General features: G+C 45.6%; 1 protein-coding gene across 7 annotated transcripts in view; it reads right to left on the bottom strand.

The window, feature by feature from the left end:
* Positions 1-26110, bottom strand: part of PEMT (phosphatidylethanolamine N-methyltransferase) — a 98726-nt gene extending 72616 nt beyond the window's left edge. For 4 of the 7 annotated variants that reach the window (XM_061599754.1, XM_061599757.1, XM_061599759.1 and 1 more), the window contains exons 1-2: positions 24656-24882; positions 21131-21238 (exon numbers count right to left, since the gene is read on the bottom strand). In XM_061599754.1, the coding sequence (XP_061455738.1) occupies positions 21131-21238; positions 24656-24718 (171 nt within the window). In that variant the 5' untranslated portion in view covers positions 24719-24882. Of the gene's footprint in view, positions 1-21130; positions 21239-22991; positions 23263-24655; positions 24883-25212; positions 25265-25923 lie in introns of those variants that run through there. The other 3 variants (XM_061599755.1, XM_061599758.1, XM_061599756.1) reach the window with 3 other exon arrangements.
* Between the last annotated feature and the right edge of the window lie 917 nt (positions 26111-27027).

Genomic DNA, 27027 nt, shown 5'->3' with positions numbered 1-27027 from the left:
GCAGGCAGGAAAGTACACACACACACACCCTTCGATGCCCCACTACACATACACACAGAGGAAGTAATTAAATAATGTTCAGCAGGAACGCAATTCATCGGCAAGATCCATATGAAGCAACTTCCCAACGGAGGTGAAAAACAGTTTCACATTGATTAGGAGGCCTCTGATAGCAGCATCAGGAGGAAAAGCATGAAGCTGGAACCATAATCTGATGAGCAATAAACTCAACACCTCCACCCCGCCACTCCACCCATGCAGCACCCCCAGAGCTTGGAAAAGTAACTTTTCCAAGCTCTGACCCCCACCATCTGCTTCCAATCCACCCCCCCATCCATATCTAGAACTTCTTGACCTTTTAAAACAATGCACCTCCATTCATCCATCGCTTCCATCCTCGGCTGTTCAAAAGAACTCCTCTCCTACAATTAGGAATCAAAAGATCTGCCTGTTTTGGTTCTCTCAGTTTCTCATTTTTCCTATGTTAAATTCAGTTCTCTACATTTCTGCAGCAATCTATGGATTTTTTTAAATTCGCCGCCATTTTAGTGCAAATTTCTCAAAAATATATACATTTTTGTAGGCAGTTTTGACAAAGGTACACATTTTGCAAGCCATTTCTCATCATTTCATGCCTTTTTGCATGTTATTTTCACTCACGTATTCATTTTTATGCACACTCTCCCCTAACATATGCATTTTTGTAATGGTTGTTTAGTTGGCAAACTGCATCCCAAAATTCTAATAAATGTGAATTTCGAAGGATGGCTGTGTTTCGGTTCTCCTATTGTTTTGGAAATTGGGAATTTGATCAATTCTGCTTGAAATGCAAACCGTATCGAAATTCTCACCCATCCCTATCTGCAAGTGACTCCAACCTCCAGCGGAGGCCGGTCCATCTGGGCAAATGGGGCGCTGCCCCGCCAAACTCAGTCTGCCCTTGGCCAGCCCTCACTTACCCACCTTCGGTCGGTTTCATCCTTCTCCGTGTCGCCCTTTGTATGACACAGCAGGGAGGAGGATGGGGCCAATGCTAGAATTAGCTGGCCCTCCCTATCATTGGTGCTGGCTAGGGCTGGGATCTGTTGGACGGTTCGAAAACATTCCATCCACCCAACAGGGCATTGTAGATCTGACTTCGTTCTTTGGCTGCAAGGCGCTGCTTTTACGGTCCAGTTTTTTTCCCCTCAGAAAAAAAATATTGACATTAATATCAACATTTTGAAACATCAATAAACTGAAGAAAATAGTGATAAAAATATCCACGTTACTATCAATAATTTAGACAAAAAAACAGACAAAAAAATCTGAAAATAACCACGGAAATACCTACATAAAAATCTGATCCGCAATGACAGCGAATTAATGGAAAATTTGGTACCAAATCTGAATTGGGCAGAATCCTAGCACTGGCTCCAGCTGTTGTTGGGCTTGTTGCCTCCTACCCTACCAGTCCCAACAGGCCCCAGGCACCACTGGCTGTCCTTCAGGCCTGGAGCTTAAACAGCTCTGACCATTCTCCCTTGCTGCCCCCAATCTGTGGAACTCCCTCCCTCCCTGAGCATGTACATGGCGCCATGTGTCTCTCTTCCTTCCAGTCTCTCCTCAAAGACCACTTGTTCCACATGGCCTTTGGCTTCTTGCCACCCTCCCCAACCTAGAGCCTTCCAGATGTTTGGATTACAACGCCTATCATTTCCAGCCAGCGTGGCTAACGATCACCAATGATGAAAGCTGTAGACCAAAACACCTGGAGTGCATCTGGTTGGGGGAAGGCTAACTCACCCTCTGAATCCTCATTCTCCAACCATTGCTAGCTTTCCTGCATTTTCCCACTTTCCTTCCTTCTGTATTCCCACTGTCTGTTTCAGATTAGAAGCTCCTTTGGAGCAGAGACCTGTCTCTGTTGGCTGTATAATGTTGTAAAGTACCTTGGCTATATACTTTTTTTAAAAAAAAGCAAAATAGGGGCAAAGCATTTTTGCAAAAAATGCAACGTTGGTATCTCCAACAGATGCAAGAAGGGCAAGCAAATTAAATTCTAAATATGCAGAGAAGTCCTTCTTCAACTGTCCTTGAGTTGGTTCTCACAAAAGCCAGTGATGGGCACCAACCTGGATAGCTTTAAGAGAGTATTAGACAGTTTTATTCTCCATGAATATCTCTTATCCCCTTTTAAAGCCATCCCTGTTGGTGGCCATCACTGCGTCTTGATAGCCTTGTGCTCCATGAATTTATCAATGGCTATTCATCACAGCGGCTTTGCTCTTCCTCCACGGTGAGAAGCAGTATGTTTCTAAATACCAGCTGGAAACCGGAGGAGCAGAGAGTGCTCTTGTACTCAGGTCCTGCTTGCAGGCTTCCCATAATAGGCATCTGATTGGCCACAGTGAGAACAGGATGCTGGACCAGATGGGCCATTGGCCTAATCTAGCAGGCTCTTCTTCTGTTCTCAGTAAGCTGATTGGCTACATCCAGGACATGTAGATGCACAACTCAATAAATCGTGCCTTCAAATTATTGCACTTTGTCAAACTTGACCGGGCACTAGAGTTTTAAACATTGGAGACATTACCATCAACAGAACACATTTGAGAAGAACGCCTTCTTGCATTCCTCCCAGGTCTCTGCAAAGGCAAGGTTGTCCAAAAGCCGGTGTGTTGTGATTAGACAGACAGAAGACAGACAGACACACACACACACACAGAGAGACACATACGTACATACGTACATACATACATACAGGATATTCCAGTATGAAGCTGCCTTATATTGAGTCACACCATTGGTCCATCTAGCTCACACCACTGTTCTTCAACCTCAGGTCCCCAGATGTTGTTGGACTACAGCTCCCATCATCCTTGGCTATTGGCTAAGCTGGCTGGGGTTGATGGGAGTTGTAGTCCAACAACATCTGGGGACCCAAGGTTGAAGAACAGTGGTCTGCACTAAGGCTCTCTGAGGTTTCAGGCAGGAGACATTCTCAGCTCAGCTGGAGATACCTGGGATTGTATCAGGGGCCTTCTGAATGCAAAGCAGGTGCTCTGCCACTGAGCCACGGGTAGTCTTTATGTCATGCCCAATGCCTGTGAAAATGATGCCAGCAATCACAGGACCCACCTAGCTGGCATAGCAAGGATTCTTTGGAGGGATATGCTTCATGGCTATCTCAGCTTTGAGGGGTCTTTCACCATGAAGATGTAATTTTGCAGAATTTACTTCATCAGTAGACCTTTTATCCTCAACAAGGCCATATTCACAACATACATTTATTCCACTATTATTCCACTTGAAACAGGCATGGCTTCCCCCAAAGAATCCTGGAACTATAGTTTGTGAAAGAATCTGAGAGTTGTTAGGAGACCCATGTTCCCCTCACAGAGATACAATTCCCAGAGTTCTCGAGGGACTGACTGTTAAACCACTCAAGGAACTGTAGCGCTGTGAGGAGAATAGAGGTCTCCTAACGACTTTCAACACCCCTTAACAATCTATGTTTCCCAGGATTCTTTGGGGGAAGACATGGCTGTTTCAAGTGGAACAGTGGTGGAATATAAATGTGTGGTGCAAAGGTGGCCCAATTCTCACCTGCTGCAAGTGGGCCGCGTGAGGCAATGTCTCCCAGCTGATCACTGGGGTGTGCTACGTTGGCCATACCAGACACTAAACTCTCCCAGGAGAGACAGTGCAGCAACGGACCAGCCAACAGTCTGACTTAGTTTACTGAAACTTCATAAAACATTGTACAGCGTGTGGTGAAGGAATGGACGAATCTCTCAATGGCAGCTTCTGTTAGTTCTCTTCGTTTTTTTCAGTCTTAAAGTCAGCGTGCCACATTCCCCAAATCGGTTGCTAACTTCAACAAGCCATCTAAATTTAGTTCTTTATCCCAATTGTTATCTGTCTTGGATTTGAACTGACTTTACGTATGTGCCGTTTTTTAAAATAATAATAATAATAATAATAATAATAATAATAATAATAATAATAATTATTATTATTATTATTATTATTATTATTATCATCATCTTTATTTACACCCCGCAATTTTTCCAAAACTGGAACTCATGGCGGCTTACAGATAAAAAACGCATATAATTAAAAACATACAAAGTCTACATTAAAATAAGATTAAACCATTTCCAATATTAAAACCATACACACATACAGCTAAAAGAATTCAGACTAGTTTAAAAATGATATAATAGACATTAGCAATGCAGCACCCTTCACGCCCTATCCTTAGCCTTCAATTCCAAAGGCTTGTTGGAATAGGAAGGTCTTTGCTTGTCGGCGGAAGGACTGCAAAGAGAGGGTCATTCTTACCTCCCTAGGAAGGGAATTCCAAAGCCTAGGGGCAGCCACCGAGAAGGCCCTCTCACGCGTCCCCACTAGTCGTACTTGAGAAGATGTGGGTATTGAGAGAAGGGCCTCTCCTGAGGATCTCAGGGCCCGGGCAGGCTCATACAGGGAGATACGGTCTGATAAATAGCCTGGACCTAAGCCGTATAGGGCTTTATAGGTCATCACCAGCACTTTGAATTGTGTCCGGAAACAGACTGGCAACCAGTGGAGCTTTTTTAACAGGGGGGTAGTATGGTCCCTGTAACCAGCCCCAGTTAACATTCTGGCTGCAGCACATTGTACCAACTGAAGTTTCCGAACAGTCTTCAGAGGCAGCCCCACGTAGAGCGCGTTACAGTAATCTAAGCGGGATGTAACTAAGGCATGTGTCACCGTGGCCAGATCAGACAGCTCAAGGAACGGGCGCAGTTGGCGCACTAATCTTAATTGTGCAAAACTGTATATGTTTCAATCAGCTTTACCTATGCAATTGTTTTAACTTTTAATATATGGTAACTGTGCTATATATGTTTTCACTATATCGGAAATCACTTCAGGATGCCTCAGGGGAAGAAATTCATGAAAGAAATAAACTTTCCACCACTAGCCAAAATAACAATATATTTCTAAAAGTCCTCATGAAAATTCATCAACATTTTAGTACACATTCTTCCTAATATAATATATATGCATTCTTACAAACCATTTTCCCTAGTATAATGCAATAAATCCCTTAATATAATGTTATTTTAACTAACGCATTAATTTTTATGCACGCTTCTCCCTAACACGTAACTCAGAGGCAGTGCCTTGCATGCAGAAGGTCCCAGGTTCAACCATGGCATCTCCAGGTAGGGAGAGACACCTGTCTAAATCCCAGGAGAGCAGCTGCCAGTCAGTGTAGATAATACTGAGCTAGATGGACCAATGGTCTGACTCAGGATAAAGCAGTTTCCTATGCTCCTAACATGCCCTTTTGTACACATTCCTTCTTTGCAGAGAAGTATGGATTTCAAAGGACAGCCGCATTTCAGGTAGCGAGTTGTTTTGGCAAGTCTAGCATGCATCCCAAATTCCTCCCCCCCAGGGCCGCATTGTGACTTTCGTGGGCCCTAGGCACTTTTGCCTTTGTGGGCCCCTTCCTCCATAAAAAAATATTAAAAAGTATATTTTACGACTGCGTTGGTATAAAGATGAATATAATCCACGCTGGATTATATTCGTCTTTATACCAACGCAGTTGAAGTATGTATCTCGCTTATTGCAAGAAGTAAACTGCGCTGAGGCTAAGTGGGCCTCCTACCCGCCATCATTCAGTTGGCACCTATGGCCGAGGCGATATTGGACATACAGTTTACAGTCACTAAGCTTCTCACTATAGTACAAAATAATAGTGTATATATCAAAGTGTTCTCCGTTTAGATTACTTAAAAGGTACTCACAGTACTCTTCGACCCTAAAAGTCCTTTTTTTTCCTTCTGATTTTAAAAGAAATTAAAACATTTTTGTAGGCCCCTAAAAGTATCGTGGGCCCTAGGCACTGTGCCTAATGCAGCCTTTCCCAACCAGTGTGCCTCCAGATGCTGTTGGACCACAACTCCCATCAGCCTCAGCCAGCATTGCCAATGGCCAGGAAAGATGGGAATTGTGGTCCAACAACATCTGGAGGCACACTGGTTGGGAAAGGCTGGCCTAATGGATAAGTTTTATTTATTTATTCGATTTCTTAGTCGCTCATCTGGCTGGCTACCCAGCCACTTTGAGCGACGTACAAAGCAAAGAACAAACATCAAAAATACCAAATATTTAGCAAAAAAGCTAAACAATAACAAAAAATTAATTCAATTACAATAAGGCTTCTCATCTGTATAGTCCAAAAATGCGCTTTCGGATGGAAACTCGTGATGTAAGTCTTCCCACCCCTTGCACAAGACTGGTGTGGGTGATAGTCCGTATACAAGACTGAAAAACAACACCCCTCTCGATCTCAGCATCCGACATCCAGTACATCCAGCGGGGGGTGGGGCGCGGCAACAAATCTCTTAAACGACTAACAGGAAAGTTCTCTTCTGAAGCCAAGAACAAAAGCATTACGATGTAAACACTGCCGATATTAAGAGCAAGCAGACAGAGGTCAGATGGTAAGATAGTGGCGGCTGTAGGGGCGCTCCCTCACCCTCAGTGTCCACCGAAAGATCACTGCAGCAAGCACGACCAAACTCGCCGAAAGGCTGCAGCCCCAGCCCAGCTCCAGCTCCAGCCCAGCTCAACACGGCGGCAGCGGTGGCCCGGTGCAAATAAAAGCTGCCAAGCTGCATCCCGGTCAGGTACGAGGGAGACGGCATAAAGAGGGGGGAAGCTGCCCCGTCTTTCCAGTATGTTGTGGCCTTCGGCAAGGGAAAGTTATATAGAAAATTACCCTAAAGAGCCGTCAGTGGTGGAGCTCCCTCGTCCGTAGCTGTTGCACCTCCGCCATCTTTTTCCTTGGCCCTGCCTCCCCCATCCTAGTGTGGCGGTGATCCCTCCCCTGCTCCAAACCCACAATCACCTCTCCATCACATCCTGACATCACTTAGGTTCTAGCTCTGCCCCTCTCATTAGCCACAAGGCTGAGTCAGATACTAAATCTAGATCACCCCCACTGTTAATGCCCAACAGATACAAATCGAAACCATGATGAGCTGGTTCGGCTTCCTCGCTCACCTCTACGAAGCCTCTGATTAATGGTCTCTTAATGAGATCCTGCCATATCCTGAGTAGATGACTAAAATAAACAGTACAGCCATTAAAATGACCAACCAGAGGGAGCCACACAGGGATTAGCGCCATGGCAGTCCACTGGCATCATCTGGAATGCCAAGCGTGCTGCTGAACGAGCAGGAGTCCAGCTCCCTCTTCATTTGGTACCTAATGTTCCGCCATTAGCATCCTTTGTACTCATGCAACGATGTCTCACAGCTGCACCCAATTAGAAGCACCAGCAGCACAACCACAGCGGAGAGCAGCATATTGGACAAAACACTGGCAGAGTTACATTTCTGATTTGGGTTGGAGAAGATGCGAATGAAAATGTTTGATGATTTTAAATCAGGAGTGGGGATCCTGTGGCCTTCCCGATGTCACTGGACTACTGGCTCCCATCGTCTCTGATTACTGGCCATGCTGGCTGGGGCCGATGGCTGCTAAGGGTCCAGCAGCAGCCAGAAGGCCAAAGATCCCCCCATCTCTGTTTCCAATTATCATTTTAATCACTGGGGAAGCCAAACATTATTATGATTTATGCAAACACTGCTTGCAGCTTTCCTCCCCCTCTTTATTGCATATGCACATTCATTGCTCATAGAGTAACCTCAGCAAAAAGAAAAAAAATTCCCTACATTTTGCCCAGTGGGGGCAAGATAACCAAGAGAGGTCACTAAGGATGGAAGGATGGGTCCATTTCGGTTCTTACAGTTTCTCATTTTCCCCATCTTAAATTCAGCTCTCCACATTTCTGCAGCAACCTGCAGCAATTCAGGAAACTTCTTCGACATCTGAGTGCTAATTTAAGAACATGAGAACATAAGAACATAAGAACAGCCTGCTGGATCAGGCCAGTGGCCCATCTAGTCCAGCATCCTGTTCTCACAGTGGCCAACCAGGTGCCTGAGGGAAGCCCGCAAGCAGGACCCGAGTGCAAGAACACTCTCCCCTCCTGAGGCTTCCGGCAACTGGTTTTCAGAAGCATACTCCCTCTGACTAGGGTGGCAGAGCACAGCCATCACGGCTAGTAGCCATTGATAGCCCTGTCCTCCATGAATTTGTCTCATCTTCTTTTAAAGCCATCCAAGCTGGTGGCCATTACTGCATCTTGTGGGAGCAAATTCCAGAGTTTAACTATGCGCTGAGTAAAGAAGTCCTTCCTTTTGTCTGTCCTGAATCTTCCAACATTCAGCTTCTTTGAATGTCCACAAGTTCTAGTATTATGAGAGAGGGAGAAGAACTTTTCTCTATCCACTTTCTCAATGCCATGCATAATTCTATACACTTCTATCATGTCTCCTCTGACCCGCCTTTTCTCTAAACTAAAAAGCCCCAAATGCTGCAATTTGTCCCAATTAACACAGTTTTGTATGGAGTGTTAACGCACACATTTTTGCAAAAAATTGCTCCTAAATAGAATGCATTCTTGTGTTATTCTCACTAATATGTACATTTTTACACACACTTTCTCCTAATATATGCATTTGTGTAAGCCTTGTTTGGTTTGAGAACTGCTTCATAAAATTTCTAGTAAGTGCAAATGCTGAAGGATGGGTGTGTTCGGGTTCTCATATTGTTTTGGAAAATGAGAATTTGATAGATTCAGCTTCAAGTGCGAACTGAATCGAATTTCTCACCTATCCCTAAAGGTGACGGCGTAGCAAGGATGGAATGGAGAATCAAAGGATAAACCTGAGGTGGAGAAATCTGCCTATTTGCTATCCATGTCACTGCTACATGTTTTACCCATTCATTTCCATATTAATCTGCAATTTTTAAAAATCAAAATATGTTTAAACATTCAAACTGTGCCAAATACCGCCATCACCCTTTCTGGCAGAACATTCAAATGTTTCAGGAGGAGATATTCAGTGGCTTTCAGGAGGGGGAGGCAGATTTAAGGAAAATTCATATTAAATTTTTAAATATGAGATGATGAAAGAATTCTCCTTTTTCTTTTTGTTCCCCTCCCCAATCCCCCCAAAATGAAGATGGTCAAAGGATTTGTTGATATGTTTTTGGAAGTAAGCGGGAAAACATACATTTATGATCTCTAGAAATGTATATATAAATTACCTCCAGAGGAGTGAGTGTGTACAATTTATATATGTTAAGGGAAGTATAAGTTGAGGGGTTAATGTGCATAACCACCAATCATTATGTACATTCACCAGGCCTCATGGAGAATGTGCACATAATCCATCCATGAAGGGGGAATTGAGCACATTTCCTGGTCAATATCCATAATCTCCAACAGGCTTTGGAGAATGTGCATATCTTGATGGAATTTTGTACACAGTCATGGACAGATTATGTGCACATTCTCCAGAAGGCCTGGTGATGGCCACTTTTTATGCACGTTAACCATTCAGTTTATGTTTCCCCAGGGCCGGTGCTATCATTAGGCCAACTACGCAGCCTCCTAGGGTGCAGACCTCAGAGGGGTGCAGTACTGACCTTTGAGGGGCACCGTTTTATACAGATTAGTTTTTTTAACCCTTAAAACATTTAAGGGTGCTAAAACATTTTCTTTTGTATTTGAGAAAGATTGTTGCATTACTTATTCTTGCCACTTAACATAAATTTAGCAGTTTCAAGTTTTGTGCTTTTCATTTTTTTACAAGACATCTGTTTTTGAAAATTGAAGTTAGCAATTTTTGGGGGGGGGGGTGCAAGATAGCCTGGCACCGGCACTGTGTTTTCCCCAAGATGTGATAGATTAGACAGACAGACAGACAGACAGACAGATATCTGGCCCATAAGTCTAAGTAGGCCTTCAGGTCTCAGAGATTGACCTGGCAAACCATTTTGGGCACATCACAAGCTCCTGTTCCTGACATAACATAACATCAGATGTCAGAAACTTCAAGCCATGGCTAAAATGAAGAAGAATCCAGCTTCTTCCTTTGAATCACCAGCTTGAATTTAAGGTGGCAATGCAAATAATCTTCCTCTGCAGGCATAGCTTGACCTGCAGCCATAGCTTGACCTGCAGCCACAAAAGAAAAGTGTTTTTTTTAATCATTGGACATCATCATGACACCAGGGGATTGACAGATGGGTGGCTCCACCCAACAGGCAACATGGCTCACAAGAAGGGGAACTCAGGATCCAGGACACTGGCCGGATCCTGTTCCTCTCCCCTGAGATCCATACAAATATATATATACACACATACGCTCACGCATATGTACATAACATTTTGTAAAAAGAAATCTTATGTTTTATGTTTCAAAAAACAAAAGCAAAACTTCTCTTTAAACAGGGAGTGCATCTCAAAAGCAAAAGACGGAGCCCTTCTGCTATAATTTGTTTGTCCTCCCTTGTGCCCTCCAATTCAGCGAGTGCTCCAAAGCCAATAGCATTAGAAAGACAAAACTGAGCCATATACGTCAGAACAGAGGGAAAGCATGTGACAGTTTAAAAAAAATCAAATCATGTTCAGCGTTCCCATGTGATGGTAGACACAACCCTGCAAGAAAACATAGCAGCAAGGTCTTTGTTAACGAGGGACCCATTGTTCTAGAAAAGGGAGTTGTTTACTTTGCCTGAAAGTTGTCATCACTATAAAAACTGGGAATGACACCTTTGCATTTAACAACTAGACTGGTCACTATAGGCGACCAAGAACGCCATACAGGTGAGCGCACAGAATCCCAGGAAGGCAAGTGAGTGGGGCTTGTAGAGGAGGGACGCTTTATTCCTTTCCTTCTCTGCCAGTTGGCTTGGCCTCCGTAACAGTTGCAGAAGTTGGGAAGGCCACCCCTCATCACTGGCCTTCCTCCACCATACTGCAGCAACAAAGAGGCTACCAGCCTGCATTCTGTGCTGGCCACGAAGAAGGGCGTTTCCCTTTCTTTGCAGCCAGCAAGGAGCATCCCGAATCCAGGAGGCAGAATGTCTAGAGAGTAAGCTCAACCCTGACCTCCCACCTGACCTCTGAAGGGCCCACGGCCCCCAGGTAATGGCTCGGGGCTTTTACAAGGCGAGGCTGTGGGCCGCCTCTCTAAAGCCATTTGCAAACATCCACCAGGAACTGAGCGACTAATGGGTTCCAGGAATCTGGTCCCGACAGACATAGCCATTATCTAAAGAGCCAATTTCAGCAATCCAGTTTCAGACCCAAGATAACATGGAACATGCTATGCTCTAAGTCTTGTCCAGTCATTCTATTTTGTCAACGGTAAATAAGAAAAGGAAAGAAGGCAGGGGGAAAGAGATAAGTGTATTTTTGCTATCCTTCTGAACCTCACTACTTGGCAATAAAATGTCATTAAAGGAGCATCTGGAGGTTGCAAGGGAAATATCACCACCACATGGATGCAGCTCACACCCATGAGCATAAGCAGATTTCACACTGTAGATGGGCGGATGTTGTGATGGATATGTTGCTCCTCCAGCGCCCCCTGCCGACAATTGACAAAAATGACATGAAGACCAATCCTGGTGACCAAACAAAGGAGAGTGATTGAGAGAGGGTGACCAAAGGTCCACCTAGTATTTTTGCTATCCTTCTGAACCTCACTACTTGGCAATAAAATGTCATTAAAGGAGCATCTGGAGGTTGCAAGGGAAATATCACCACCACATGGATGCAGCTCACACCCATGAGCATAAGCAGATTTCACACTGTAGATGGGCGGATGTTGTGATGGATATGTTGCTCCTCCAGCGCCCCCTGCCGACAATTGACAAAAATGACATGAAGACCAATCCTGGTGACCAAACAAAGGAGAGTGATTGAGAGAGGGTGACCAAAGGTCCACCTAGTCCAGCATCTTATTTCTAAAGAGTGACCAACCAGATGCCTCCCAGTAGCCCACAAACAGGATGAGCCCTCTCCTAATAATCCTGAACATGGAATTCACCTTTCTTACTGCTGTCACGCACAGGGTCGGCATTTTTGTCAAATGTATAAATACATTTATCTATTAGCTTTCCGTAGTTACAAGTATATAACCAGGTCATTCCATAGCAACAGTACAAGAAAACATTTCAACAACCCTCCCACTCTCTCTCCCCCCCTCCACCCAAATCTTAAGTAATCCATGTGTATAAAAAGGTATTGGGCGGTCTTCCCACTCGTGGCCTTGGAGCTACCTTTTTTCCTTTTTAAAATGTTTCCTTTGGTCTGCAAGTTATCTTAGGAGATTGTTCCATAAGTGTCCATGTGTTGAAGGTGGATCCCTTGAATGTCCTTTGCTTTGTATGTACTGAATAAAGCAATACCAGTTCATGAATTTGTTACCGTCTGTTTACTTATTGTCTGATTTCAGACAACACTTTTTCCATTAAAGCTGCACTCCATACTCTTTTTAGCCACGGTCACTGGGCTGGCATTTTCATTGTGCTATCCACCACAATTCCCAAGATTTCTTTGATGGTTAGTCACCGCCAGTTTGGATTCCCACTGTTGCATCATGTGACGCTGTTGGCCTTCTGCCGCATTGAGCACTTACTTGCATGATAGAGGTGTATGCAATTATGCATGGTGGGTGGAGGATACCTGGAATCTCATAACACTAGAACCCCGGTGGGATTGAATGTTGGAAGATGTAGGACTGACAAAAGAAAGGACTTTTTCCACATAGTGCATCATTAAACGATGGCATTCTCTCCCACAGCGATGGCCACCAGCTTCGATAGCTTCAAAGGGGATTTAGACAAATTTGTACAGGATAAGGCTATCAAAGGTTATTAGTTTTGATGGCTATGTTCTACTCCCACTGATGGAGGCAGCACACTTCTGAATGCGAGCTGTTGGGCCTCTCAGGTGGGGAGAGTGCTCATGCACTCAGGTCCTCTGTTAGGGCTTCCCATAGACATCTGGTTGGCCACTGCAAGAACTGGACGCTGGAGTAGATGGGCCTTATATGAACTAGCTATGTATCATAGACAACAGAAATCACACGCTTGCCGAGTCCTATGGCAAGTCTATACTGAACTGTATCCCTACAGCTGAACATATAGTCTAGGTCAGCATTTCCCAACTAGTGGGCCACCAGATGTTGTTGGACCACAATTCCCATCTTTCCTGACCATTGGCAATGCTGGCTGAGGCTGATGGGACTTGTGGTCCAACAACATCTGGTGGCCCACTAGTTGGGAAAGGCTGGTCTAGGTATTTTACAACACTGCTCTAAACTGAAATTCAGCAAAATCTATGAACATTGACCCACTTCTCCCCACCCGTCTTCCCCTTCCCCCCCTCCATTCTGGTTTTATTTTACTTCGTCGTACTTTGCTTTTTTGCACGTTATTTGGATCGACATAAACAAAACCAAGAAAAACCCTAAAAATTCAATACAATATTATTTGTTTTGTTTTTTAAAAAAAACACAGGTACATTTTAGGCAGGTGCCCATTTTTTGATAACAGCCACCAATGTCCTGTTGAATTATGGCATTCTGGGGTGGGGAACATGCACGTCACAAGCTGAGAACTGCCAAGAGATACTTAAGAAGGAAAAAAATGACCAGCGCTGCTCACCCAAAACAGGACTGTATTGCCCCCCCGCCACAGATTTTCTGTCTACAACTTGGGCTGCAAACGTGGGGTGGGATGGGGTCATTTTCACTCAGCCCTAAAACTGAGGAGACCCATCTCTCCATGGATGCATCAAACTTCTCAAGGTGGATGACCCAGTTTGTGGTGCCTTTGTGAATAAGCCAGACATGTCGAGTCACTAGAAAACTATATTTAGCAGCTTTTGTCCATCATCACCAGGTGTCAGAGTTACGAGTTAGCCTACTTAAAACCTTGGTCGCTTTGCAGCTGAGGGGGTGACACAGCGGCAATGATCAATGCCAGGGGGAAAAAGTCACTGCCGCCGCTGCCCCTCTCCCATACAGCTTCAAACGCCTCCCCTCCTCTGTAAATGTCATTTAAAAAAAATCAACTTTTACTTTAAAATTTTTGAATTATAGGGCAGGAAAAAAGAAATGCTCAATACTCCTTTTTAGCTTGCTATGTGATCAGGGGGCAATGACTCCCTGGAATGTTAGCAGGAGCACTTAGACATCAACATCAAAAAGGGCTTGAAGAACATCTCCCCAAATGACTCTGCATCCTGCAGGCAATTGAGTACGGCTGAGTATTTCTGATTGGGATGTGAATTTCAACCTCCTTTTCCTCTTCCAGTCCAGAGTCATATGCATCTTACTCCTTTTCTCTCTCCCAATTTCGCTTTCCATGTCATGTCCCACCCCCGACAGGAACTCAGGAAATGGCCTTTTACCAAGTCAAAACTGTGTCCACCTAGGCCGGTATCGTCTATCCCAGCCTTCTGCAACCTGGTGCCCTCCACTTGTTTTGTACTACAACTCCCATCAGCTGCAACAGCAAGGATGACAGGAGTCCAACAACATCTGGAAGGTGCCGGGTTGGAGAAGTCTGGTCTACCCTGACTGAGTCAGAGGTGGGAAACCTCCAGCCTGTGGGCCAAACTTGGTCCGCCGGGGGGGAGGTCCATGTTGGCCCGGGAGGCCATTTTCCCGAAGCCACATCCCCCTGTAGATCAGCTGAGATCAATGGGTGGTGTCAGCTAATGGGCAGGGTTCAATCCTGTTGAGCGTTGCTTTGCCAGTGTGTTCCCTGTGAAGAACATGCTGGCAACACCTGAAGGTCAACTTTGACAGGTGAGCAGCACTTCCCACCTAACACTCATCAAGATGATCAACAAGTGGATGGCACCACCCACCTGCGGGCCTAGAGTGGGAGATAAAGTTCTGGTCCACTGGACCAAGAAGATTCCCCATCCCTGCTCTACGGGTTCTCAGGAAGAGAAGCGTCTTGCTCACTGCAGGTTGCGTGAACCTTTTTGAACAGGAGATGCTGAGGACTGAAGCTGGGACCTTCAGAATGCAAAACAGATACTCCACCATGGAGCTGGCGAAAGGCTCCATCATCCAGGGTCTGTTTAGGGAGAGACTCCATCTGTAAACAATGGCCCACCAGCAGATGACCCAGAAGAGGATGAGCTAGCAGCAAACACAAATGGCTCCTCACCCCCTGGTTCAGCTGTGGGCCATCTAGTCTAGACCCACCTCCTCCAGCCGGCAGTGGCTCTCTGTGGTCCCACACAGGGGTCTTCCTTCAGGCCACCAACCCAAGATCCTTTTAACTCGGGGATGGAGAAGGTATGGCCCCTCAAATGTTGTTGGACTCCAACTCACATCAGCCCCAGACAGCTGTCCAATGGTCGGAGATGATGGGGGCTGGAGTCCTGCAACATCTGGAGGGCCGCGGCTTCCCCATGCCTGCTATAAATGGAGATGAACCTGGGACCTTCTCCATTCAAAGCCATGCACCCACCACTGAGCTTCAGCCCCTCCCCATAGAAGGGCACTTCCGTCTCCTTTAGACTCGGCAAACAAAGCTCAGCAACCACCACCCGTATCCTCCGAGTTCAATATTGCCCATTCACAGAAGTCATCTGACTGCAACGCTTGAAGGCCTGTTTATCTAGCTTCAATATTTTTCTCAGCAATTGCTATTTCCCTCCCTTTGTTCCGATGACTGTTGCCAATGCTTTTCTCTCTTTTTTTTTTTTGACGGCAGATAATTTATCTAATATCGCGGCATCGTGGGTGGCTTCTCCTGCCCCTATTCCATTATTTATTTGTACCTGTTGATGGCCTGCCAATGAGGCTAGAGGGGCTGCAGAAAATTAGTGAGTAAAAGGCTCCTCGCTTCCTGTTAGTCATCTTGCTGCTGCTGCTAAATCTGCCCCTCCATTGTCAGAGACAGGATGCTTCTGAACACCAGTTGCTGCAAACCACAGGTGGGGAGAGTGCTGTTCCACTCGGGTCTGGCTTGTGAGCTTCCCATGGGCATCTGGTTGGCCATTGTGAGAACAGGATGCTGGACTAGATGGGCCATTGGCCTGATCTTAGGTTCTTTTGTCCCCAGGGGTGGCTGGTGTCCACTGGGACTGGTAGGGAGGAAGTTAGGGAGACCAACAGTAGGTGAAGCCAGAGCCAATGACAGGCAGAGCCATCCTCTGATTGGTTGGAAGTATGAAGGCAGGCAGGTGGGGGGTGGCTGAGGTTGGTGGGGTGGTACCCCACTTGCCCTAATGCACCAGCCTCCATTGGACATCCCTACGACTAACAGTTTGAATGGCCATCAATGGTCACACAAGGTGAAACTTCAGGGGTGATGTTAAAGTTCCTGCATGAGCAAAATGTCTGTGGAATTTTAAGACTAGCAAAAACGGAACGGTTTCCAGAGGACTGGTTGAGGAGTGTGGCTTAAGGGGAAGGGCCGTAGCTCAGTGGCAGAGCATCAGCTTTGCATGCAGAAGGTCTCGGGTTCAATCCCCAGCATCCCCAGGTAGGGTTAGGAAAGACTCCCCATCTAAAGCCTCTAGGAGCTGCTGCCAGTCAGTGTGGACTAGATGGCCTCCAAATAAGGCAGGTTCCTGTGTACCTGTGGCTAGCACGTTTTAAATGGGGGAGAGAGAGATTTGTGTTGCACATCCCTAACAGGAAACTCTCCCAATTTGTGACAGTGTCTTTACTGCTCTTGGACAGTGTATATTTTTATTTATTTATACGCCACTTAATGTCAAAACTGGCTTCTAGGTTTCTTAACATGAAGGGGAGGCATCGAAGCTCAGGGACAGAGCATGTGCTTTGCATGCAGAGAGTCCCAGGTTCAGCCTCTGGCATCATCAAATCTAAAAGATTTAGATCATCGCTGATGCAAAACACCTGTACCTGAGGTCTCGGAATGCAGCTGCTGTGGGTTTGTTTAAAAATAAATGAATAAAAACTATCCAAGATGACCCTTGCATGCAGTATATTGGCAGCTGTAGCCAGTGTCCTTAAACGGTAGCAGACCAATTAACAGAGGTCTAACACTGCGTACCAGCCATAATAGCTACATGGAACCTCCATGTTCAAAGGCAAAGTACCCCCAAACATCAGTTGCTGGAGAGCAACAGTAGGGAGGGCTATAGTCTTCCAGCCCTGCTTGTGGGCTTTCCGGGGGCATTGGATTGGCCACTGTAAATGGGATGCTGGACTAGATGAAGCCTTGGTCTGATCCATCAGAGCTCTTCTTAGGTTGTGCTTTAATAGTGCCAAAGTGAGTGGCACCAAGCCAACATAGCACTCTAAACTCCTAACAACTGTCACCTGAACAAGTCAGACTCCTGACAGCATCAGCCCACAAGATATAAAGTGTCAGTTGAGCTTTTGACCTTGTCAGATCAACATCTAACATCCAGGGGAGCTCTCCAGGGTCCTGAAAGCCTCCATCCATCCAATTTGCTTTCAGATGCTGAACAGCTCCTGCTCCGTGTCAACCCCTTACAACAAGGGTGGATAACCTGTGGCCATCCAGATACTGCTGGACTACAATTCCCAGAATCCCTGACCACTGGCCATGCTAACCGGGGCTGATGGGAGTGGAGTCCAACAGCATCTGGAGTGCCAAGGTTCCCTATGCCCATATTACAACTTTCAGCCAGACTAGAAAATGGAACGGCTGACCTGACATCAACATACGTTTTACCAAGTGGCATAAGGCTCCCTCCCCCATGGTTGATGAGGACAAAAACTGACAGTTTTATACAAAGTATGCTTTAAAAAAGATTAGTTCTTGCACACTCTTAACATCCTGCTATGTCAGATCTAGAGTTTATTTAACATAATAATATACTGCCTTCTTTAGGCTCAACACAGTTTGCAGTAAAATATGAGCAGAAATAGTCATAATTGCACATAAAACATATTTATCATTATTTATTTTATTTGTTAAATTTACTTCCGCCCTTCATCCTGGAAAGAGTCCAGACCAGCAAACAAACAAAAAAACACTCTAAAACATCTTAAAAACAAAAGACTTTAAAAGATATTAAAACAGAGCATCCTTAAAAACATATTTTTTTAAAAAAAAAGCTTTAAAAACATCTCAAAAAGTAATTCCAACACAGACACAGACTGGGATAAGGTCTCTGCTTAAAAGGCTTGTTGAAAGAGGAAGGTCTTCAGCAGGCACCATAAAGATAGCAGATTAGCCTGTCTAATATTTAAGGGGAGGGAATTCCAAAGAGTAGGTGCCACTACACTAAAGGTCCGCTTCCTATGTTGTGCGGACTGGACCTCCTGATAAGATGGTATCTGCAGGAGGCCCTCACCTGCATAGCACAGTGATCGACTGGGTATATAAGGGGTAAGACGATCTTTCAGGTATCCTGGTCCTAAGTTGTATAGGGCTTTGTACACCAAAACAAGAACCTTGAACTTGGTAGTTAATGGGCAGCCAGTACAATTCTTTCAGCATTGGGGTAACATGTTGGTGATACCCTGCTCCAGTGAGCAGTTGCGCCGCCACACATTGCACCAGCTGATCAACCTCAAGGGCAGCCCCACATAGAGCGCATTACACTAAACCAACCTGGAGGTTACCAGTGCATGGACAACAGTGGTCCGGCTATCCTGGTCCAGAAACGGCCGCAGCTGTCTTACCAGCCGAAGCTGGTAAAAGGCACTGCTAGCCACTGAGGTCACCTGGGCCTCTAGCAACAAAGATGGATCCAGGAGCACCCCCCAGACTACGGACCTGCTCTTTCAGAGGGAGTACGACCCCATCCAAAGCAGGCAACTGACCAATTATATGAACTCAGGTACCACCAACCCGCAGCACCTCCATCTTGCTAGGATTCAGACGCAGTTTATTGGCCCTCTTCCAGCCCACCACCAAGTCCAGGCACTGGTCCAGGGTTTGCTCAGCCTCTCCTGATTCAAATGTTACAGAGAAATAGAGCTGGGTATCCGCAGCATTAGGCCAGCCTTCCCCAAAGTGGTGCCCTCCAGATGATGGCGGACTCTAACCCCCTCAGCCCCAGCCAACATGGCCTGTGATCAAGGATGGTGGGATCTGTAGCCCAGCAACAACTGGTGGACATCAGGTGCATGGGACAATAAAAGCAGTAACAAACAAATAATCCACCACCTAACAAAAAACAAATAAGCTAACAATTCAGGACAGCTCCTCCAACAGATTAGCCATCAAGAGCAACCAAAGATCAGTTGGGTCTTGTAGCTCTTTCGGAAGGCTATAAGGGAGAAGTTACTCCCAACTTCCAATGCAAGCTCATTCTAGAATCTTGGGGCAACTGCAGTGAAGGCCCTGCATCCTAGCTGCTGCCGATTTGACTTCAAACAACAAAAGGCAAATGAATGAATGAAATTTATAACGGTCGAAGACCAGCATACAAATGCAAAACATCAGAACATCAAAATATCAATACAATACAACATTAACAATTCTAAAACAAGCTCTATTTAAAAACCACTTCTCATGCCTGTATGAGCTCTTCGGTATGTAATGGCCGCAGCACAAAAGCTAGCAACCTTGGCAGAGACATGGGGAATTTGGTCGGCTAAAAGGTATTTGACATAAAATGCCTCGTCCCTGCCCGGGATTTTTTGTAAAATCGGGGTAATTAGCACGAGTCGAAGGTCACGATAAAAAACACAATAGAGTAAAACATGGCCCACAGACTCTACTACTCCTGCATCACAAGGGCATACACGCTCAGCAAACGGAATTTTTTGGTACCTGCCATCCAAAAGTGCCGATGGTAAAACATTAAACTTGGCCAACGTAAACGCTTTTCTAAGTCTAGGGGTAGGCAGGGTGGCCAAATTATGTGCGGGTGTGAAAGCCCCTATGTTAAATCTAAAACCGGGATAAGGAGCAGCTAGGGAGAGATGACTTTGAAAATCAATGTCAGAGATTCTCTGGAGAATTACCGTTTTAGCTTTAGAGAGGCCTAGCGGAAGAATAGCAGAGAGGGAGAATCCTCAACTTAAAAGTTTCGTGTTTAAGGTTTTTTTCCATTTCGACTGAAAGACATCAGTCAATATCGGAGGGGCCAATCCCACTGGTAAAAACACCATTTTCAACCAATAATTAATCTTGTTCATCCATATGCGGGACTCTATCAAGAGGAGCCCAGCTTCAAGACGCAAGATGGTGTTGGGGACACAGCATGGGGTGTCCAATATGGACCTCAAGAATTTAGTTTGGACAGGCAAATGGAGCAGGAATATCTTCTTGTCTTCTGGAGGAGCTGGGTTGGCACCAGGACACTCACTGACAAGACACCCCAAAGACCAGACTCAAGGCACATTGGATGGTCTAGTCACATCTGGTAGGAGCTGCCAGATCCTAACCAGGGTAGCACAATGCAAGGCAGAGCAAAAAAAGCATTTTGTCAGCACCCTGGAGAGCTCACAGCAGCCCCTTATTCCTAGGACTCACTGAGGAAGACTTGTTGCCTCAGCAGCATGCTGAAGCCTTCCAAGATCTACTGAACGCAGGTTGGCAGCCCCACCCTATCTGAAGAGGTGTTTGCTCGTTCAAAGGCCCATTGCCCTATTCTGTAACTGCTGACTCCTATAGTCTGGAAGTGGTGAGGGATGACGTGTTGTGGGCTGTCCTTCAAACTGAAGGAATAATGTAAGGCCACATCTTCTGGTCTGGATGGTCCAGCAGCAAGGAGTGATGGCTCCTTAGGTGATGTCTCCTTTCCCTAAGATCTGCCTCTGAGCTAGACAGAGGATTGTGGACACAGAACATGACAAGGGCTGGGTCAGGAGATCTTAATTAACATGGGAAAGAGGCAGTCTTAAGATCTGTTGGTCTGAGACACACCATTTATGGTTATCTCTACAGTGCTCACAAACTGTGTGATTAGCCAGCACTTTCCTGAGCTCATCATTTTTCAATCAGTGGACTTTTTAATCTCCATGCCCACTCTTTGCAAGTGTAGGAGACTAAAAGCAATTGACTGTGGCTTCCATGCTTGCTCAAAACAATAAAAGGGGAGAAATCAAAGAAAGATTAAAGAAGCAAGGACATCCAGGCACTGGAAGAGGAAACAAAGCAGAGCTGTCACCCGCTGATCAAAGTTGCTAAGAGGTGAAACGCTGGTGCAGAACTAGGCCAAACCATGGTAACTGCCTCCAACAGTCACAAAACCTAAAAATAAAACTCCAGGTGATGAGTTGGCAGAACAGGCTGGACATACCAGATTCCAGAAAAGTGGGTTAAAGGCGATGCAGAGGACAGCCATCACAAAGCTGGGGTCCGTCACATCCACGTAATCACGGAGTAGCGACATGGCAGAGAGATCAATCTGGAAGAGGCAGCAAAAGTTAGTTGGGACACCCATGCGTGGCACCCAGCAAGAGCTGAGTGGTTCGGCTGAAACATCAAACCCATGGTTTGTGCAAACCATACCTTAGATTCCAAACTATCATTGGCATTCTAGACAGTCAGGCAAAACCATGGTTTGGGATACTGCCCTGCCATTGGAGGCTGCTGTTTGGGACAGCATCTGAGGATTTGTTGGGGGGGCACAAAGGGAAATGGCACAAACCACGGTTTGTCTGAACATCTGGAATGCAAAACGTGGCTTACCCACTTTAGCCATATTTATTAATTATTGTGTGTAAGGAGCATCTAAAAAGTTGCCTTATACCACGTCAGACCATTGGTCAATCTAACTCAGTACTGTATGCACTGACGGGCAGTAGCCCTCCAAGGTTTCAGGGAGGAGTCACTCCCAACCCTATGTGGAGCTGCTGGGGATTGAACCTGGGACCTTCTGCGTGCAAAGCAGATGCTCTACCACTGAGCTATGGCCCTTTCCCCCTAAGCAAGAGGTCCTATTTATTTATTTATTGCTATTATTGGTATCCCACCTTCCAAGATACAAAGCCCTTCCCCAGGATTCTCGTTGTGTAAGAACACGCAACAGGCCGGCAATTTCTGCCTTGCATAGTCTATTCCGGCAGTATGTTTCTTCAGTGATAACCTACAACCAAACCGATGAGAGAAAGAAAACTAGCCCTTCTAGCTACACCTCTTTGATTCTGGAGGAGCACAAATAGAGTGCAGCCACGGTGACTGTAGAATATCAGGCCTTTGGAACAAACTCTGCTTAGATGTTGCCATTTCCTGCTGCTGTTTTTTATTCTACAAGGCCACCCATGAAAAGGCAGACTGTAAAAGCTTGAAATACATGTTAAGGGGGCTGGAGGTCTCCAACAGTGGTTGGGTCCATGTCAGCGGGGCTCTGGAATCCACTCCAGGTTTCAATCCAACCTTTCAAGGAGCTGTCTAAGGTGCTTCTTGAAAGTTCTGACTAAAACCCAGAGCATATTCACTAATAGGCAAAAAACCTTGCGGTTTAAGAACATACATAACTATAGCCCACAGATAGTTCTATCAAACTTTAAAAAGCAGGGAAATTGGGCAGCTATAGTGAATGTACCAGGGGAGCAGGAGACCTGACCTCCTCTCTGAGATATCGTACTGCCCTACATATTTGTCAGAATGCAAACACAATTTGGGTTGGTCTTTCACAGTCCAATCCACTTGCTGTGTAGCTTGCAAGAATTTGGTAACATGTGCCTCTTTAAACACTTTAAAACATCATAAAAAGACCTTAAAATACATTAAAACAGAACTTTAAAAAAAAAATTTAAAGCTTTAAAAACATCTTTTTTTTTAAAAAAAAAGGGTTAAAAACATAATTAAAGAAAACATATTAAAAGCAATTCTAACACAGAAGGCGCCCAGGGCAGCAAAGAAATTTCAAAACACTAAAAACATCTATAAAACTTCATAAAAACAAAGCATCTTTAAAAAGTCATAAAAACAAAATATCTTTAAAAACATGTTAAAAACAATTGGTTAATTTATTTTAAAAAATCATATTTAATAACATCTTAAAAACAATTCCAACACAGATGCGAACTGGGATAAGGTCTCAACTTAAAAGGCTTGTTGAAAGAGGAAAAGTCTTCAAAATGCGCCAAAAAGATAGCAAAGAGCAAAAGGAAAACATTGTGAACAGTATCATTGCTTTTCAGCGTTTTCCTCACCTTTTTATTCTTCAGCAGATACATGTAGCCTCCCGCCCAAATTTGAACCAAAGCTGTCCCTCGCCACAGCCGCACCAGGCCTTTATTTCACTTTGGGCAGTCACGGCTTCTCTCAAAGAATCCTGGGAAGTGTAGCTAGTGAAGCGTGCTGAGAGTTGCTAGGAGACGCCCTGTTCCCCTCAGACTTCAATCAGAGTGGCTGACTGTTAAACCAGTCTGGCCACTGGAGCTCTGTCAGTGGAACAGGAGTCTCCTCAGCACCCTTCACAAACTACACTTCCCAGGATTCTCTGAGGGAAGCCATGACTGTCTCACGTGAAATCAAAGTCTGGTGTGGGTGGGGCCCCTGATTAGCTAAGCTCAGCAGCTGTGAGGCTTTTAGAACTCTGACAGTTGGTTCTTCCTGAGCATGCCCCACATTATCATAGGCTTCCAGCCAAAATTTCTTAAATTAATTAAAAATCAGCCAGGCATTTTTTAAAAACGTTTAAACAGCAGAAGATGAAGGTCAGAGTATGGGGCAAGGTCAGTAGTAGGAGTACAGGTACTCTGTGAACTTGGCTGATTTTTAATAAATTTCAACAGATTGTGGTGAGTTCAGCTCCGTCCTTAAAAGAAACTTCAAAGGCATTTCCAGACAGTGACTATTTTGGGGTGGGATTCAATCCCGTGCACAATTATAGTTGGTTGGGAGGTCTTGCGCAACCAACCTGCTTCCCCAAAAGTTCAGACTTTCGCACTAAGGAAAGCCACGGAAAAAGGCACTGGAAACGGTGAGATAACATTTGCTTTGGTGCAACATCATCTAGCCTCCCTGCAAACAAACCAAGATGAATAAAAAGGTTGCCTGGAAGTGCCTGCAGATATTCAACCACCAACTTTCAGCAAAGACGACAGACAAACACTGCTTTTCAAACGTAACTTTGCAGAGGGTTCACTGTTTTGTCCTGGCAGAGAACTTTGACACCCGACAGGAGATGAGTTTGGCATGCCCTGAGTGGTTTTACTTGAAAAGCATACATTCCCTGGGTCAAGATAACCTCAGAGAGGCTTGCCAGGAAAGGAGGAGTAAAATGCTGTGTTTCCTGCAAAGATAACTGTTGAATGTAACACCAGTATGTGAGGTATGGGAAATATGAGGAGAGGGAAATATGAGGAGAGGGAAAACTACAGGATGTTGCAACAAAAGAGGGGCAGCTGGAAGAAATGGAAAGGGCGGTGGCTCAGGGCAAGAGCACTAGCTCTGCATGCAGAAGACCCTCAGATTCAATCGGTGGTTTATCCAGATAGGGCTAGGAATGTCCGCTGTCTGGGACCTGGTGAACGGCTGTCAATTCGGTGTAGACAATCCTGAGCTACATGGGCCATTGCTCCGGCTCACTTTAAGGCAGCTTCTGTAGGCCTGATGTCAGACTCTAGCTGGCATCTCTGCAGAGAGGAATTCGATTTGCTTATTAAAAGCACACATGAAAACCCAATGAACGCACAACTTCCTCTAAGTTTCCTCTACTTCTGTTTAAATTTAAGAGAATAAAGAAGATGTGCTTGCCGCTTCTGCTAAGCGCTGCTGGTTGTATCTGCAGGGGTCTGTTTCCCCAAATCCACCTCTACTTCAGGAGAAATCTCTTTTCCAAACACACACACACACACACACACATATATACCTTGCTATAATCCACATTATTCAGTCCTTCACAGCAATCCAAAGAAGACAGCAGGAGAAACATTGAAATGTTCAGCTTAATACCTAATTTTAGCACTTTATAATTCTTACAGAGCTACCCCCAAGCATAGAAAAGAGGAGGGATTTTATATCGACCCCCCCTTACTCCACTGATGCAATGCAATTTGCAAAGAGCGAGCCCAGCTTCCTGATTACGCATCACTTCGAAAGTCGCGCAAAGCATACTGGGAAATGTAGTTGCTCCCCCATCTTTTGGCTTTCCTGGCAACTGCTGCCCAGAGGCGAACTACAAAGCCCAGAAGGCAATGCGAGGCTGGCGCCTGGCGCTAAATAGCCTTCTTCGGGAATGGGGCAAAACAGCTGAAATGCTCGGCTACAAACCTGTCAGTTTCAAGTCAGCCTCCGTACCCGTGTGCTGAAAAGGTTCAAAGGCAGCTTCATACGTGACGTGCAACGCGGAGTACAAGCCCTGTTCCTCCGTTAAGTGCAGCAGCAAACACGTGCTTGTCAAAAAAAGTGCGAGGCTGCAATCCTTACCTGGGAGTAAGTTCGATTGGATTCTTTCTGAGTAGGCATGGTTAGGATTGTGCTGTAAAATATGGAGCAATCCTAAACACAGGATCCGCAGCTGCTTTGCCACCCAGGGTACCCTCCCCAGGCACCTGCCCCAGCCAGTCTCACCTTTTCGACAGGTGTGCCTGGCATTACAAAAGGCTTGCTGTAGGGATGGAAAGATCTGGCCGTTTTTGTTATTTCAGTTCCTCATTTTTCCAATCTTGAATTCAGTTCTCCACATTTCTGCTGAGCTTCGTGAATTTTTTTTTAATCGCCATGAAAATTCTCCATGCGGTTTTGCCCAGTGTACGCATTTTTGGCAAGCAATTTCTCATCATAGAGTGCGTTTTTGTAGGAGGGGTGGTCGTGGTGCTGAGAAGCATCATAGGCACCAGGAGAAACCACAATGGTGTCATTGTGCCCGTGGGTGCCATGTTGACAAGCCCTGTTCTAGGGACACCAGGAAGGAGAGCTGAAAGCCCAAAGAACGACAACTCGAGCAACTCCCACTAACAACATTTCCACAAGGCATCACCAAACGGCCAAACTCTGGGCAAAAGCGAGACAGTGGTTTAGCAGGGATGAGGGGCAGAAAAGAGGGGCTGGGAAATGGGGACATTTAGATAAATTGTACCTAAGGTGGCCCCCAACAAAGGGGGGGGAAAGGAAAAATATTAGAATTCTGACACAGACCTTTGCAGGATTGTTCAGTCTTGGGATGTTGGAAGTTCTGGGTGGTCGAAGAGGCCGGCTAATTCATTCCAGCCGGTGACTGGCAGGCCTGGACTTTGCACTGTACACAGGCAGAGGTCCAAAGCTGGGTGGTTGGTAGCTGGTGACTGGTACAGGGAGCTGACCTTTCTTCCCTACCATGCTGAAGTTTCTGCAGAGTGCATGCTGAGGTTGCTGGCAGATGAGCTGACCTGCTGGCAAAGCAAGCGGGATAGGGTGACAGGACCGTCCGTTGGAGGAGTGACCCAGGCAGGTGCCTGACGTGGCCTTATTTTTTAGGTATGTGCAGTTGCTAAAAAGGGAGTCGGCACAGTGGTTAGGGCGTTCGACTGAGAGCAAGGAGCCCCAGGTTCAAATCCCCACTCAGCCATGATGCTCGCCTCGGGCCAGTCCCATTCTCAGAGACTAGCCGACCTCGCAGGGTTGTTGCGAGAATGAAATGGTGAGGTGGAGGGAACCATATATGAGGCCTAGGGAGGAGTGAGAAATCGAAATTTGGTTTGCATTGAAAGGTGAGCCTGCCTAAATTGTACTTTCCAAAACACTATGGAAACTGAAACACAAACACAGGAATGGCCACCAGCTTGGATGGCTTTAAAAGAAGATTAGACAAAGTCATGGAGGACAGGGCTATCAATGGCTACTAGCCGTGATGGCTGTGCTCTGCCACCCTAGTCAGAGGCAGCATGCTTCTGAAAACCAGTTGCCAGAAGCCTCAGGAGGGGAGAGTGTCCTTGCACTCGGGTCCTGCTTGCGGGCTTCTCCCAGGGACCTGGTTGGCCACTGTGGGAACAGGATGCTGGACTAGATGGGCCACTGGCCTGATCTAGCAGGCTCTTCTTATGTTCTTATCCTTCAAAATTCTCTGAGTTATGCAATGCAGTTCTCCAGCCCAAGCAATGTGTATACAAATGCATAGACATATGTAAAGTGTGCAAATATTAGTGAAGATAATATACAAAATGTTTTATAATCGTGTTTACCCAGGCTTGTGAGGGTTGAAGGGGACTGTTCCTGGCTACCTGAAGATCACTGATGAAAGAATGTTTTTAATTGCAACTGTGT

This window comes from Rhineura floridana, chromosome 17 (genome assembly GCF_030035675.1).
Source record: "Rhineura floridana isolate rRhiFlo1 chromosome 17, rRhiFlo1.hap2, whole genome shotgun sequence".
NCBI classification, from domain to species: Eukaryota; Metazoa; Chordata; class Lepidosauria; order Squamata; family Rhineuridae; genus Rhineura; species Rhineura floridana.
This window is presented reverse-complemented; position numbering and strand designations above follow the sequence as displayed.